The sequence below is a fragment of the Macaca mulatta genome, chromosome 1, assembly GCF_049350105.2.
Source record: "Macaca mulatta isolate MMU2019108-1 chromosome 1, T2T-MMU8v2.0, whole genome shotgun sequence".
NCBI lineage: Eukaryota > Metazoa > Chordata > Mammalia > Primates > Cercopithecidae > Macaca > Macaca mulatta.
Genome location: NC_133406.1, coordinates 198,167,040 through 198,182,700, shown reverse-complemented (window position 1 = coordinate 198,182,700; position 15,661 = coordinate 198,167,040). Strand labels below are relative to the sequence as shown.

Here is a 15,661-nt window from a genome sequence, read left to right as displayed (position 1 = left end):
TGCCTATTCGGTGGAGGAAAATTTGGAGGAAGTAGGACAGGGATGGGAAGGAGACTTTTCACTATATAGCTTCTTTTTTTTTTTTTTTTTTTTTTTTTGAGACTGGGTCTCACTCTGTCACTCTGTCACCCAGGCTGGAGTGCAGTGGCACAATCATTGGCTCACTGTAGCCTCAGCTTCCCTGGGCTCAGGTGATTTCCGCCACCTCAGCCTCCTGAGTAGCTGAGACTGCAGGTACTCACCACCATGCCCGGCTAATTTTTGTATTTTTTTGTAGATATGGGGTTTTACCATGTTGCCCAGGGTGATCTCGAACTCCTGAAGCTTAAGTGATTCACCCAGCTTGGCCTCCCACAGTTCTGGGATTACAGGCATGAACCAGCATGTCTGGCCTGTAGCTTCTTTTATACACACACATTGAATTATATGAATGCATTACATACTGCAAAAATTAAACTATTTTAAAATTAAATCTAGCTACTCTTTTTACTTCAGGTCAGATTAATATGTCAGCACTGCTATGTTTACTATTTATGTGTTATTCCCCTAATTTGAAAAAAGATCACACTCTTCTTAATGCTTTACTTGTAAACTTTTTTTCATTCAAGATTTTGGACCTGCAGCGGAAATTAGAACATGCTCATAAAGTCTGTCTCACAGACACTTGTATTTCAGAGAAGCAGCAGCTAGAGGAAAAGATAAAAGAAGCAACAGAAAATGAAGCTAAAGTAAAGCAACAATATCAAGAAGAACAACAGAAGAGGTAAGAGGAGCAGAGATCTCAGTTTCCTGTGGGTTTAGCCATGACTGAGTTAACAGCAATATCAATTTACTCTAACAGAATATCAGAGAGTATTTCTGCTCTGTCCCCACTGAAGTAAACTCAGCCACACACAATTCCTGATGTATTGCACTTACCACACTGTATTCTAATTGTTTATTTTCTAGTTTACCTCTGGCGCTAGAGTGTGAGATTTTTAAAGGCAGAGATTATTTCTTCTGGTTCTGGGACACACCTAGTGGTAACAGTAAATATTCTTGACTGACTTGCCTATGAAATACTGTGGAATTTGCTCTGAGACATAGTCTGACAAAATTCAAACTACAATGAAGTTGATATTTTGTACAAGGGAACTTCAGAGAGTTTGTGGAACAACTGAATTGAAAGATAAAATAAAAAATATATTGGCCAGGTGCAGTGGCTCACACCTGTAATCCCAGCACTTTGGGATGCTGATCCCAGGAGTTTGAGACCAGCCTGAGCAACATAGTGAGTCCTCGTCTCTACCAAAATAATAATAATAATTATTATTATCCAGTCATGACAGTGCACTTCTGTAATCCCAGCTACTCAGGAGGCTGAGGCAGGAGGATCACTTGAGCCCAGGAGTTTGAGTCTGCAAGTGAGCCATGATTGAAATACTGCACTCCAGACTGGGTTGCAGAATGAGACCCTGTCTCAAAAAACAACTTTATTTCTCAACATAAGCTCCGTCAAGGTGAAGGCACTTTTGTAAGTGATGATGCACACCATTTAGTCCATCCCTAAAGAACTGAGTGAGAATCCTAGGAGTTTAACCCTGTCATTGCAGTCTTTCACACATTATTAACCAAAGAGAAATGGGTACCTTTACATATTTTTTAAGATTGGGAAACAAAAAGAAGTCAGAAGGAGCCAAATCAGGACTGTAAGGTGGATGCCTAATAATTTCCCATCAAAACTCTTGGAAAATTGCCCTTATTTGATGAGGGGAATGAGCAGGAGCATTGTCATGGTAGAGAAGGACTCTGGTGAAGCTTTCCCAGGCATTTTTTAAAATAAAGCTTTGGCTACCTTTCTCAAAACACTATCATAATAAGCAGGTTATCATTTGGCTTTCTAGAAAGTCAATAAGCAAAATCCTTTGAGCATCACAAAAACTGTTGGCATGACCTCTGCTCTTGACTGGTCCACTTTTGCTGTGACTGGACTGCTTCCTCCTCTTGGTAGCCATTTCTTTGATTGTGCTTTGTCTTCAGTATCATATTGGTAAAGTCATGTTTCTTCTCCTGTTACAATTCTTCAAAGAAATGCTTCAGGATCTTCATCCCCCTTGTGTAAAATTCCCATGAAAAGCTTTGCTCCTGTCTGTAGCTAATTTGAATGCAACAGTTTTGGCACCCATCAAGTGGAAAGTTTGCTAAACTTTAATTTCTCTGTCAGAATTGTGGTAAGCTGAATCAATTGAGATATCTATGATATTGGCTAGTATTTCTGCTGCTAATCATTTGAGATATCTATGATATTGGCTAGTATTTCTGCTGCTAATCATCAGTCTTTGATTAGGGTACAAAAAATTTTTTTTCCTTGTAAATTGGTGTGGATGGTCTGCCACTGTGGGCCTCATCTTCAACATCATCTCATCCCTTCTTAAAATGACTTATCCATTAGTAAACTGCTGATTTCTTTGGGCTATTGTCTCTTTAAACTTTTCATTAAAGCATCAATGACTTCAGCATTCTTCCACCTTAGTTTCACCATAAATTAAATTTGATGTTTGTTCTTGCTTAGTGTCCTTATCTCTAAAGTGGGAATTGTAATGCCAGTTCTATACATCTTTTGTGAAGATTTGCTAAGAAGAAATATGTATGCACTATTTGAACTAAGTGTAGGCAAATAAAATATATAGGGAAATTCTTCTACCAAAAGGGGACTCTATAGTGTATATTGTTTCATAATCTAGAAGAAAGTAACCCTCATTTAAATAGTTAGATTGTAACCTACTTTTTCACTTAAAATATATGATCTGTTTATCTGACATTAAATTTTCTTCTAGAATATTATTTTAATGATATGTCACAATTTATTTAATAAATCCTTTATTGTTGAACATTTAGATTTTTCCCAGTTTCTTCTATTTCAGTGACATAATATATATCCTGATAAATAATAAGCACTTCTCCGAGGAAATAGAACCATTAGGAATATGTATTTAATAAAAGCCTTATTACAGGGACTTGGTCTTATGCACTTGTGGGTACTGGTTATGCAGTCTATATGGCTGTCATCTTTGCATCTTATGCTAGAGCTCAAAGTATGCAGGGCAAGCAATCAGGAAGTGAAGCTGAATGTAAAGTGGGAGAGCAACAAGGTGGAAACTATGAAGATGGACTGGAACCCATGTCAGTTCTTGCTGCCTCTAACCTTGATAAAGTGTAGGTATCCTACAGGAGAAACTGGCACCCTTCATCAAGGAGCTAAATAGACATCTGGCCCAGGAGATGGAAAAGTGAAGGAGGCCAGGCGCGGTGGCTCAAGCCTGTAATCCCAGCAATTTGGGAGGCCGAGACGGGTGGATCACAAGGTCAGGAGATCGAGACCAGCCTGGCTAATATGGTGAAACCCCGTCTCTACTAAAAAAATACAAAAAACTAGCCGGGTGAGGTGGCGGGCGCCTGTGGTCCCAGCTACTCGGGAGGCTGAGGCAGGAGAATGGCGTAGACCCGGGAGGCGGAGCTTGCAGTGAGCTGAGATGCGGCCACTGCACTCCAGCCTGGGCGACAGAGCGAGACTCTGTCTCAAAAAAAAAAAAAAGAAAAGAAAAGAAAAGTGAAGGAGGATTCAAGGGAAGGTAGAGCAGTTGTAGGCCTGGCTGTTGCATCATGCCAAGGTGAGCAGCAGGTATCTAGCAGTGTTTATAAACTATAAAAGTGCCTGCTCCAATCTTCTACCTGGAAAAACCAAAATGTTTCAATTCTGTTCTCTAAATCTTGCACAAATATTATCTCCTGTGGCCCACTATAACCAGAAACTTACACAGAAGGAATTCTGGGAAACTAGACAAGTCAAAATGTTACAAAGCTACTCTATTAAAAATATATTTGCTAAACTATAGTTAATTTTATTTAATTTAAATTAGGCCTGGCATCAGTGGCTCACATCTGTAATCCCAGCACATTAGGAGGCTGAGGAGGGTGGATCACTTGAGGTCAGGAGTTTGAGACCAGCCTGGCCAACATGGTGAACCCCCATCTTTACTAAAAATACAAAAATTAGCCAGGCATGGTGGCAGACACGTGTTAACCCCAGCTACTCAGGAGGCTGAGGCAAGAAAATTGCTTAAACCCCGGAGGTGGAGGTTGCAGTGAGCCAAGATCGTGCTACTGCACTCCAACCTGGGCAACAGAGCAGGCTAAACAGGCGAGACTCCATCTCAAAAAAAAAAAAGTGTTGTTGTTATTGTAATATTGAATGTTATTGTTGTTACTATTGTCATCGTTATCATCATAATCTTCTCAGTAAGATGAAAAAAGTTCATTTGGCCAGAACAAAATGTTTAGAGACAAGGAAAGTGGCAAGAAAATGAGGCTAGAAAGGTAAGCTAGACTTAGGTCATGTAGAACTTAACAGACCACACTGAGTTTGAACCTGTTCATGAAGGTATTGGTCTGTGGTTTTCCTATCACATAGTATCTGTATCTGGTTTTGGTATTAGGGTAATGTTTGTCTCAAAAAATTACTTAGGAAGTGTCCCCTCTCCTTCAATTTTTTTTGGAAGAGATTACAGAGAATTGGTATCATTTCTTTCTTAAATGTTTGGTAGAATTCACCATAAAATCATCTGGGCTTAGCACTTTATTTTTTGGAAGGTAATTAATTACTGATTCAATTTCTTTAACAGATATAGGCCAACTTGGATTATCTGTTTCTTCTTGTGTGAGTTTTCATAGTTTGTGTCTTTCAAAGAATCAGTCCATATAATGTAAGTTATCATATTTGTAGGCAGAGTTGTTCATAATATTCCTTTATTATCCTTTTAATGTCCATGGAGTTAGTAGTGGTGGCCCCTCTTTCATTTTGATTTTTTTTTAATGTTTTATTTATAAAATAGAGATGGGGCTTTGCTGTGTTGCCCAGACTGGTCTCAAGTTCCTGCATTCAAGTGATACTCCTGCCTCAGCCTCCCAGAGTGCTAGGATTATATATGTGAGCCATTGTGCCTGGCCACATTTTTTATATTATTAATATTTGTCTTCTCTATTTATTAGTTAGCCTGGCTAGAGGTTTATCTATTTTATTCATCTTTTCAAAGAACAAACTTTTGGTTTCATTTATTTTTCTCTATTGTTTTATTGTTTTCAATCCCATTGACTAATACTCTCATTTTTACTATTTATTTGCTTTAGGCTTATAATGTTCTTCTTTCTCTAGTTTCCTAAGGTGAAAGCTTAGATTACTGATTTTAGATTTTTCTTCCTTTATAATATATGCATGTAATACTACAAGTTTTCTGCTATGTTGTAGCCTATAAATTTTGTAAGTTGTATTTCATTTTCATTTGGTTTAAAATATTTTTAATTTATTGAGACCTCCTCTTTGACTCATGTATTATTTAGAAGTGTGTTGTTTATCCCAAATATTTAGAATTTTCCATCTCTCTTTTTCTTATTGATTTATAGTTTCATAATATCAGTTTAAACAGTTGTGTGACATTCTATTACATAGATATATCATACTTTATGTAATACTTATATCTTTTAGACTTTTTTGCTATTATAAAGCTATAATAAATATCTTTATACATGCAACTGCAATGAAGTATGATGAAGTGTGGTAAGTGTTATACTAAAGGAGGTTTAGGTTGCCATGATAGTACATAACACGGATACCTATGGAGTGAGGGAGCTTAAGAAAGACTTCCTCAAAGAAAGTGATTTATGCTGAAAATGAAGTAGTTAGTATCAAGAAGCTAAATAGAGAATAGTGTGGAGGACGACTTTGAGGAAGTGAAAAAGTTGATTGGCTGAATGAAAATAAGGTTAGGGACAGTGGTGAGAAAATGAGATGAGGAAGGTGAGGTAGGCCTAGCTCATGCAGAACCTTAGATTTTTTGTTTGTTTGTTTGTTTGTTTAGAGTCAGGGATCTTGCTCTGTTGCCCAGGCTGGAATACAGTGGCACAATCATGACTCACTGCAGCCCTGAACTCCTGAGCTCAGGTGATCCTCCTGCCTCCACCTACTGAGTAACTAGGACTATAGGCATGCTCAACATGCCCAGGCTAATTAAAAAAAAAAAAATTAGGGACAGGATCTCCCTATGTTGCTCAGGTTGTTTTAGAACTCCTGGCCTCAGGTGATCCTCCAGTCTCAGACTCCCACAGTGTTAGGAGGTGTGAGCCACAGTGCTACAGATCCTTATGAGCCACAGTGCCCAGCTCTTGTGAGCCACAGTGCCCATTTCTCATGCAGAACCTATCAAGCCGTGGTGAACAGTTTGGAGTTTACCTTAAGAGTAATGGGGTTCCTGAATCAAAGAACAGAAAATATATATATATAAATAAGAGTAATGGGGAGCCACTATAGGATTTTGAGCAGAGGAAGTTGTATGATTAGTTTGCAATTTAGAAAGAACACTCTGAATGCTAAAAGAGGCTCAGGCTACAGAGAATGCAGGGAGTCTTATCCATACACCAATTTCTTAATTTTATTCATTGGCAGACCTGGTTTGTTAGTCTTTTATTTTACAAACTCTGTATCAATTAACTTCTCACATATTCATGAGTTACTCTTTTAATTTTGACTTCCTACTTTGCTTTTTTTCTTTTTGTAGAGATGGGGGTCTCACTCTGTCACCCAGGCTGCAGTGCAGTTGTGTGATCAAAGTTCACCGCAACCTTGACCTCCCAGGCTCAAGCACTTCTCCCACCTCAGCCTCCAGAGCAGCTGGGACTACAGGCGCATGCCACCATGCCTGTCTAATTTAAAAAAAAATTTTTTACAGAGACAAGTTCTCACTATGTTGCCCAGGCTGCTCTTGAACTTTTGGGCTCAAGCAATCCTCCCACCTTGGCCTTTCAAAGTGCTGGGATTATAGGTGTGAGCCACCATGTCCAGCCAACTTCCTACTTTCCAATTCTAGTTTTCAGGTCTCAAATTCTACTGCCAGTAACTCAAGTGTTTTTAGTTTCAGTGGATCAAAACTTCTCTTTTAGTTCCAAGGCTTCTCTCTTAGTTCGGAAATTGAGAGTGTAACCAAAAAGAAGTAGGCCATAATAGCAGGTATACAGTTAATTAGATGAAGGAGAGATGAAAGAGAGGATATTGCTGTAGAAGTGGATGTGAAAGGTAGAAAATTAGCTATAGCAGTCCTTGGAGAGTCTGCACTTATATCCGAGAAACGTAAGGAGAAGAACTAGAGGTGGAGAGATGTGAGCCCATGTCTCAAATATAATCATCCCCCAATAACCTGTTGATTTCTCAGAATACTGAAGTTAGAGAAAGCAAACTTATTTGTCTAATGTCAGTATTTTACTGCCCTAGCATGCAGGTGAGACTTTTGCCCACCAGTACTATTTCATTATCATCATCACAGTCTTCGAGATGAATCTCCTAAGTCCAGAGAACCTTGGTCTGAAATCCTCAGAAAAGTCTTTCCACAAACTGTACTCTATTCCTGAAATGCCAAGGGTTTGGTCTAGGTCCCATTGCTTAGTGCAATGAGTATTGCCAGAGAAGTGCAATGAGTATTGCCAGGGAAGAAGGCTTTATTAGGGTGCCACAGTTGAGGAGAATGGGAGATCAGTCTCAAATCTATCTCCCCGACCAACTAAAATTTGGGGGGTTATATCAGGGAAGGAATGTAAAACAGGAATTAGTGAGGGGTAAGGAACCAATCATAAGGAATGAGGCATCTCATTTTCTGGATGCTATGATCTGATGAATTTTAGTTTCTTGCCTGAGGGTCAGTCTCCTGAGGGAGGAACTCAGATATAAATTTCAAGTTTTAAGACTGGGAGGGTACATTTCTACATTTGTTCGAAAAACTATAAATGTAATTTCTATGCGACAGTTGGGCCAGTTTCATAACGAGACTGAAAGAGCAAAGTGCTAATGGCCCTTGTAGGGGTGAAGGGAAAATTTCCCCTCCCCTTCTGAAGGTTTTCTGAAAAGCCAACTAACAAAAGGCAGATTAATAGGAGAAAAAGCAAACACAATTTTATTAACGTGGGGTGGGGAAAATCAAGTGTGATGACCCAATAGCTGAGTGTGTTGCAGAAGCTTATATACCCGTTTCCAGGGCAGAGGGAGATGAGGAATGTAGACAATTCCAAAGGACAGTAACTCATTAGGGACAATGAAGGGACCCTGGAGACAAAAATTAATTCATAAATTATTCTCCTGGGAATTTGAATGAGTTTAAGAGATAATTGTTGTCTTGTGAAAAGGTCTGTGGAGGAGTTGTTATATTCCTCAGTCTTCTTTTCTGAAGATCCATAAATAATGCAATTTCAGGGAGGCGATGGGTATAATTATTCTCCTTGGTAAGTCCAGTCTTCATGCAGATAAGGGAAAAGCCTCTTCTAGCATCTGCTGATCTCTAAGGGCCTTTCATTCAAAATATTTAGTATAGGGTAAAATTCTCTGAGTTCCTTTGCCCTCTTTTGGAAAATGGTAATTTTTCTCATAAAATGCAGGCTCATTTATGATTCATTTATAGCATTGTTAATGTGTGCTTATTAGTATCAATAGTGCTTTTAACTAACATTACCTTGAACCCAGAAGATGAAGGGCTCCACTCGTAAAGCAGTAAGGAAGAAAGAATATGGGATTCAGGATTCAAGCCCTACCTCTACCTTGTCTTAACTGTTCTCTGTACCACAACTTCCTCATCTCTGAAATAAGGACAATGACTTTTTCCTCATAGGGTCATTTTGATGAGTGAGTGAGAGAACTAAGGAAAGCTTCTGTCACAAAAGAGGTTCCCTGTGTTGGTCCCTTTAGCTTATAGACACATACCCTACTTCATTGAACCAAAAAAAAAAAAAAATCCCTGTGATGCCATAAAATTTTAGGTCTGAATTTCATTTGCAATTCATAGTGTGATTTATTTTTAATGTACATTAATTGCCCTCAGGAAACTCCTATATCAGAACACAGATGAGTTACACAGGCAAGTGAGAACATTACAAGATAAAGAAAATCTACTGGAAATGACCTGTTCTCAGCAACAATCCAGAATTCAGCAACAAGAGGCCCTACTTAAACAACTGGAAAATGAGAAAAGAAAATATGATGAGGTAAGAAAGTAAATAGACATGCTTCTCAGTTTTCCTATTCCCATTAGTCACAGCTAATTCTTATTGAGTGCCTAGCACTTTACTAAACTTAATTGTTTAGTCAGGGTTCACTCAGGAAAGTAGAATCTACTCTAGGTATTTCAAGCAAGAAGAGATTTAACAGGAATAAGAGCTTACAAAACAGTTGGAAGGGACCAGGGGAGAGTAGAGTCAGAAAGGACTGCTGCTAGCTTTCAATAAATCCAGAAATTCAGAAATCACAGAGAAGTCACCTCCTGCAGCGTCAAAGTGGAGAATTTGCAGGAACTCTCCTGAAGCTCCTGCAAATGTCTCATCTGTTGTCTGCCCTTTTATCCATCTGCTAGTGCTAGAGAACTGTTGGGGGGAAAGACAAACAAACCTGTTTCTTCTTTCTGTACTCGTACCACTCTCAATACTTCACTTCTGATATAGTTCGGATGATTCTCCTCCCCAAATCTCATGCTGAAATGTAATCCCCATCATTGGAGGTGGGGCTTGGGGGGAGGTGGTTTGGTCATGGGGGTGGCTCCCTCATAATGACTTGATGCTGTCCTCACGATAATGACTTATTGTGAGATCTAGATGTTTAAAAGTGTGTGGCACCTCTCTACTCTCTCTTGCTCCCACTCTCGCCATGTGACATGTCTGCTCCCATTTTACCTACCACGATTGTTAGCTTCCTGAGGCCCTCACCAGAGGCTGAGCAGATGGCAATACCATGCTTCCTGTATAGTCTGCATATCTGTAAGCCAACTAAACTTCTTTTCTTTATAAATTACCCAGTCTCAGGTATTTCTTTATAGCAGTGCAAGAACAGCTTGACGCAGAAAATTGGTACCAAGAAGCAGAGCGTTGCTGAAAAAGATACCTGAAAATGTGGAAGCAACTTTGGAACTGGGTAACAGGCAGAGATTGGAAGAGTTTGGAGGGCTCAGTAGACGACAGGAGGACCAGGAGCAGTGGCTCACAACTGTAATCCCAGCGCTTGCCAGGAATTCAAGGCCAGCCTGGGCAACATAGTGAGACCTTGTCTCAACAGAAAAATAACAAATTAGCCAGACATGGTGGCACGGACCTGTAGCACCAGCTACTCAGGAGGCTGAGATGGGAAGATCACTTGAGCTGGGAGGTCGGGGTTGCAGTGAGCCGTGATCATGCCACTACACTACAGCCCGGGTGACACAGCAAGACCCTGTCTAAAAAAAAAAAAAAAAGAGGATGAAAATTTGTAGCTTCTTAGAGACTGGTTAAATGGTTGTGACCAAAATACTGATGGAAATATACACAGTAAAGGCCAGCCTAGTGAGGTCTCAGATGGAAATGAGGAAGTTATTGGGAACTGGAATAAACATCACTCGTGTTATACCCTAGCAAAGAAATCCTGCATTGTGTTCATGTACCAAGGATCTGTGGAAGTTTGAACTTAAGAGTGGTGAGTTAGGGTCTCTGGCAGAAGAAATTTCTAAGCAGCAAAGCATTCAAGATGTGGCCTGACTCCTTGTAACAACCTATGATCAGATATGGGAGCAAAGGAATGACTTAAAGTTAGAACTTATATTCCAAAGGGAAGCAGAGCATAAAAATTCAGCAAATTTGCAGCCTGGCCATGTGGCAGAGAAAGAATCCCAGCAGGGTACTACAGCTCAGCTGTGGCTCAAAGGACCCCAGACACAGCTAAGGCTGCCTGTCCAGAGGATGCAAACCATAAGCCTTGGTGCCTTTCATGTGGTATTAAACCTGTGGGCACATAGATTGCAAGAGTGAAGGAGGCTTGGCAGCTCCCACATAGATTTCAGATGATGTGTGAGAAAGCCTGGGTGCCCAGGCAGAACCCTGCCACAGGGGCAGAGCCCTCACAGAGAAGTTCTAATAGGGCAATGCTGAGGAGAAACGTGGGGTTGGGGTCCCCACACAGAGTCCCCACTGGGGCACTGCCTATTGGAGCTATAAGAAGTGGGCCACTGCCCTCCAGACCCCAGAATGGTAGCTCCACAGGCAGCTTGCACCCTGTACCTGGGAAAGCCTCAGACACCCAACTCCAACCAGTGAGATCAGCCACAGGGGCTGCGGCCGCAAAGCCACAGGAGAAGAGCTGCCGAAGGCCTTGGGAGCCTACCCATTGCACCATTGTGCCCTGGATGTGGGACATGGAGTCAAGGGAGAGTATTTTGGAGCTTTAAGATTTAATGACTGCCTTGCTGAGATTTAGACTTGCATGGGGCCTATTGACTCTTTTTTTTTTTTTTTTTTTTTTGATACGGAGTCTGGCTCTGTCGCCCAGGCTGGAGTGCAGTGGCCGGATCTCAGCTCACTGCAAGCTCCGCCTCCCGGGTTCACGCCATTCTCCTGCCTCAGCCTCCGGAGTAGCTGGGACTACAGGCGCCCGCCACCTCGCCCGGCTATTTTTTTGTATTTTTTAGTAGAGACGGGGTTTCACCGTGTTAGCCAGGATGGTCTTGATCTTCTGACCTCGTGATCCGCCCGTCTCGGCCTCCCAAAGTGCTGGGATTACAGGCTTGAGCCACCGCGCCCGGCCTGACTCTTTCTTTTGGCTAATTTTTCCCTTTTGGAATTGTGATGTTTACCTAAAGCCTGTACTACCATTGTATCTTGGGAGTAAATTACTTATTTTGATTTTTACAGGCTCATAAGTGGAAGGAGATAAGTCTCAGAAGAGACTTAGGACTTTGGACTTGATGCTCAATGAGTTAAGACTTTCGGGGACTATTTGTAGGGGTTGATTGTATTTTGTAGTGTGAGAAAGACATGCAATTTGAGGGGTCATGGGTGGAATGATACGGCTTGCATCTTTGTCCCCTCCAAATCTCATGTTGAAATGTAATCCCCGTTGTTGGGGGTTGGGTCTGAGGGGAGGTGTTTGGGTCATTGGAGTGCATCCATCATGAATGGCTTGGTGCTGTCCTCCTGATAGTGAGTGTGCTCTTCATGAGATCTGGTTGTTTAAAAGTATGTAGCCAGGCATGGTAGCTCATCAGTCTTCTCATTAGTTTACAAAAAGACACTTACCATTCAGAGATTCCAAGAGTTTTAGGAGCAGCGTGCCAGGAAATAGGACAAACATCAAAATATGTATGTATTATACCACAGTAACACAAGAAAGATTACTTTTCCTTCCCTTATGCTTTCCAAATTGTGTGCAAGTTCCTCTCATCTGCAGAAACTACACTTGATCCCTGCTAGCAGGGGAGTCTGGAAAATGCAGTTTTCAGGCTTCCAAGCTCATGGCCCAGGGGAAAGCTTAGAAGAGTGGGGTCATGTTGAGTTCTAGCACAGTCCACTTTGGATACTCAGCATCCATACAAATGCTTTTACCTTGTGGCTTAACTTCTAAACTACAAGAAGAATATCATGCTTCCACTTAATATGATGCACTACAAATCATATAAAGGCACACTGTCTGCATAAAAATAAAGAATACTCAAAGTCCAATCAGTATCTATGATTATTTTGGGGTGATGTTCATTTTACTTCAGTCTCAATCCACATGCATGGATATACTATAACATTAAAACTTAATTATAGGCCAGATGTGGTGGCTCACAACTATAATCCCAACGATTTAGGAGGCTGAGGTGGGAGGATTGCTTGAGCTCAGGAGTTTGAGACCAGCCTAGGCAACATAGCAAGACCCTGTCTCTACAAAAAAAAATTTTTTTTAATTAGCTGGGCCTGATGGTGTGCACCTGCAGCTCTAGCTACTTGGAAGGCTGAGGTGGGAGGATTGCTTGAGCCCAGGAGGTCAAGGCTTCAGTGACTTATGTTTGTGTCACTGCACTGCAGCCTGAGTGACAGAGTGAGACCTCAAGTGAAAAAAGAAAAAGCTTAATTAGAAGCCAGAAACTTATAATTAAGCATGTGCCTGTAGTACTAGCTGCTTAGGAGACTGAGGCAGAAGGATTGCTTGTGGCCAGAAGTTCAAGGCTCAGTATGCTATGATTGCACCTGTGAATGGCCCCTGTATTCCAGACTGGGCAACATAGCAAGATCTCATTTCTTAAATTAAAACATCATGGTCTTCTGCTCTGAATAAAATAAAAAAGAAATGAAAATTTTAAAAATTAAAACAGAAAAAATTATAAAGTTAACTACCAGTAATACAATAGCACACATTTTGCTAATGGGTATTGGCATAAGAAGCCATTCCCAATTTCATCTCTTGGTCCCTTTTCATGTATTCTGGCGGGGGAGAAATAATATCATGTATCAATCACAGTTAAAAGTTTATACATCATCTTGTAAGACAGCACCTCAAACCTATGAAGTGTTGTCACCTGGCCAGCATCATAGCTAAGTCTTCCATAGGTAATTTCACTGTTTGTTTGTTTTTTTTTTCCATATTGGTTTTTCTGCATGACAGGATATATGGTAGAACCAATGAATCATATGATTATATGAGCCATTGTTTCACTTTTCTTACTGTAGAATGATTTTCTTGGTCAGAAGCAATGTTTCGGGGTTTTTTTGTTGTTGTTGTTGTTTTTTGTTTTTTGTTTTTTTTTTACTATTATTACTACAAGTCTAGATCTGAGTTATATATCATGACAAGAAATAAGGAATTTGGTGAGTCCACAGATGGTGGTCCTGGCAAAAGCATTATGGACAGAAAAAGCAAATGCAGGCCAGGCATGGTGGCTAATGCCTGCCATCCCAGCACTTTGGAAGCCCAAGGTGGGGCAGATCACTTGAGGTCAGGAATTCGAGACCATCCTGGCCAACATGGAGAAATCCTCTCTCTACTAAAAATACAAAAATTAGCCGGGTGTGGAGGCGCATGCCTGTAATTCCAGCTACTTGGGAGGCTGAGGCAGGAGAGTCGCTTGAGCCCGGGAGGCAAAAGTTGCAGTGAGCTGAGATTGCGCCACTGCATTCCAGCCTGGGCAACAGAGCAAGACGCTGTCTCAGAAAAAGAAAAACAAAAGAAAAAGCAAATCTATATTTAAAATAAGTCTCTAGTCCACTGAGAGCAAATTGTCATTCTATCCATGATAGAAAGGTAATGAACCTGCTACCAGGTTGCTTGCTGGTTCTCCCAGGAGATGGTGCCATATTACTTGCTCAGCATTTATATTGGGATCTTGGCGTTTGGCAAATTAAGTGGATTAGCCTTAGTGACTCCCTGAAAAATATATATTCCTGCTATCATGCACCTTGTCCATGAGCCCACTAAGCAGGCAAATGGGTGCTAGAAAGAGGCTAATTGACATGTACAGAAAGCACTGTTTGTTCCATCTGATTATTGAGTGACGCCTCTGGTGCGAATGCCCTGTGGTGAGCAAAAACATGTGAAACAGACTTCTAGGTTCTGACCCAGCATGTAAGAAGCTTGGAAGTTGTCACTGTATCCTGACAACAAGTGAAATGCCAAACAAACTGAAAAATCAACACATTTCCCCAGATCCTTCAGAGGAGAGAGGTCACGGTCCAAACCACTACCCCGAAAATTAGAGATACCTATAGGCAAATACAGACAATCACAACTTACTGGAGCAAAACCTTCATGAGGGCCAGTGCCCAGGTTTGGAAACCTGAACAGTAAATGATGGACTGCTGGAGGCTCAGCATATCAAGTCTGAGAGAGAGAAACACCAGAGGGACCCAGTCATTAGGGGACTTAGACACATTTGTGAGTGTTACCTCCTTTAGCATACCAGGTTCTTATAGTGAATATCTGAGAAAAATCCCCTTTTGCTTCCAGCAGGGGGAGAGAAGGGGAGCACTTGAAACTTCCTAACAAGGTCAGCCCGCGGGAGAAACTAACCAGAGCCTAAGCTGCTGGGGTTTTGTCAGAGGCTAACAGACCTAGGGAAACAGAAATATCCAACTCCAGCCAACTCTAGCCATCTTGTCCTGCAAAAAGGGAGGTGGGTGGAGAAAAAAAACAAGCACATGTGAAGTTCACAGTCCAGAGGCACAAGCTTACTAAAAGACTGTACCTAGTCACAGAGCTATAGAATGCCACCCATCCACCCCAACACTTCACCACCACATCACTAACGACCCATTTAACAGCAGTTTCCTTTACCCAATGCATCATGTTTCGCTATCAAGAAAAAATTACAAGACACACTAAAAGGCAAAAAACACAGTTTGAGCAGAGTAAACATTAGAAGCAGACTCAGATATAGCAGGAATATTGAAATTATCAGACCAGAAACTTTAAATAACTATGATTAATGTGCTGAGGGCTCTAATGAATAAAGTAGACCACATGCAAGAAGAGATGGACAATGCAAGCAGAGAGAGGGAAACCCTAAGAAAGAACCACATAGAAATTCTGTTACAGTGTTTTTGATGTTTAAGTCAAGATCAAAAACACTGTAACAGAAATGAATACCTTGATGGGCTTATTAATAGACTGCATACAACTGAGGAAAGAGCCTCTGTCCTTGAGGACATCTTAATAGAAATCTACAAAACTGAAAAGCAAACAAAAAAATGCTAAAACAAACAAACAAAAACAACAGAATATCTAAGATCTGTGGGATAAAGGTAAGAGGTATGATAGATATATATGGGAAATAACCAAAGGAGAAGAAATAGAGGAAGGAACAGAAGACATATT

The 15,661-nt window shown here is 40.8% G+C and overlaps 1 protein-coding gene and 1 long non-coding RNA gene across 17 annotated transcripts in view; one reads left to right on the top strand and one right to left on the bottom strand.

Moving 5' to 3' along the window:
- Positions 1 to 15,661, top strand: part of CCDC30 (coiled-coil domain containing 30) — a 192,114-nt gene that overhangs the window by 116,640 nt on the left and 59,813 nt on the right. For all 16 annotated transcript variants that reach the window (XM_077961360.1, XM_028835131.2, XM_077961314.1 and 13 more), the window contains 2 exons: positions 609 to 763; positions 8,895 to 9,057. In XM_077961360.1, the coding sequence (XP_077817486.1) occupies positions 609 to 763; positions 8,895 to 9,057 (318 nt within the window). The remainder of the gene's footprint in view (positions 1 to 608; positions 764 to 8,894; positions 9,058 to 15,661) is intronic.
- On the bottom strand, positions 10,701 to 15,626 carry LOC144334025 (uncharacterized). Its single transcript, XR_013403367.1, has 2 exons — positions 13,962 to 15,626; positions 10,701 to 11,268 (listed from the first exon to the last, which is right to left on the bottom strand). It is a non-coding gene; the product is annotated as an uncharacterized LOC144334025 (long non-coding RNA).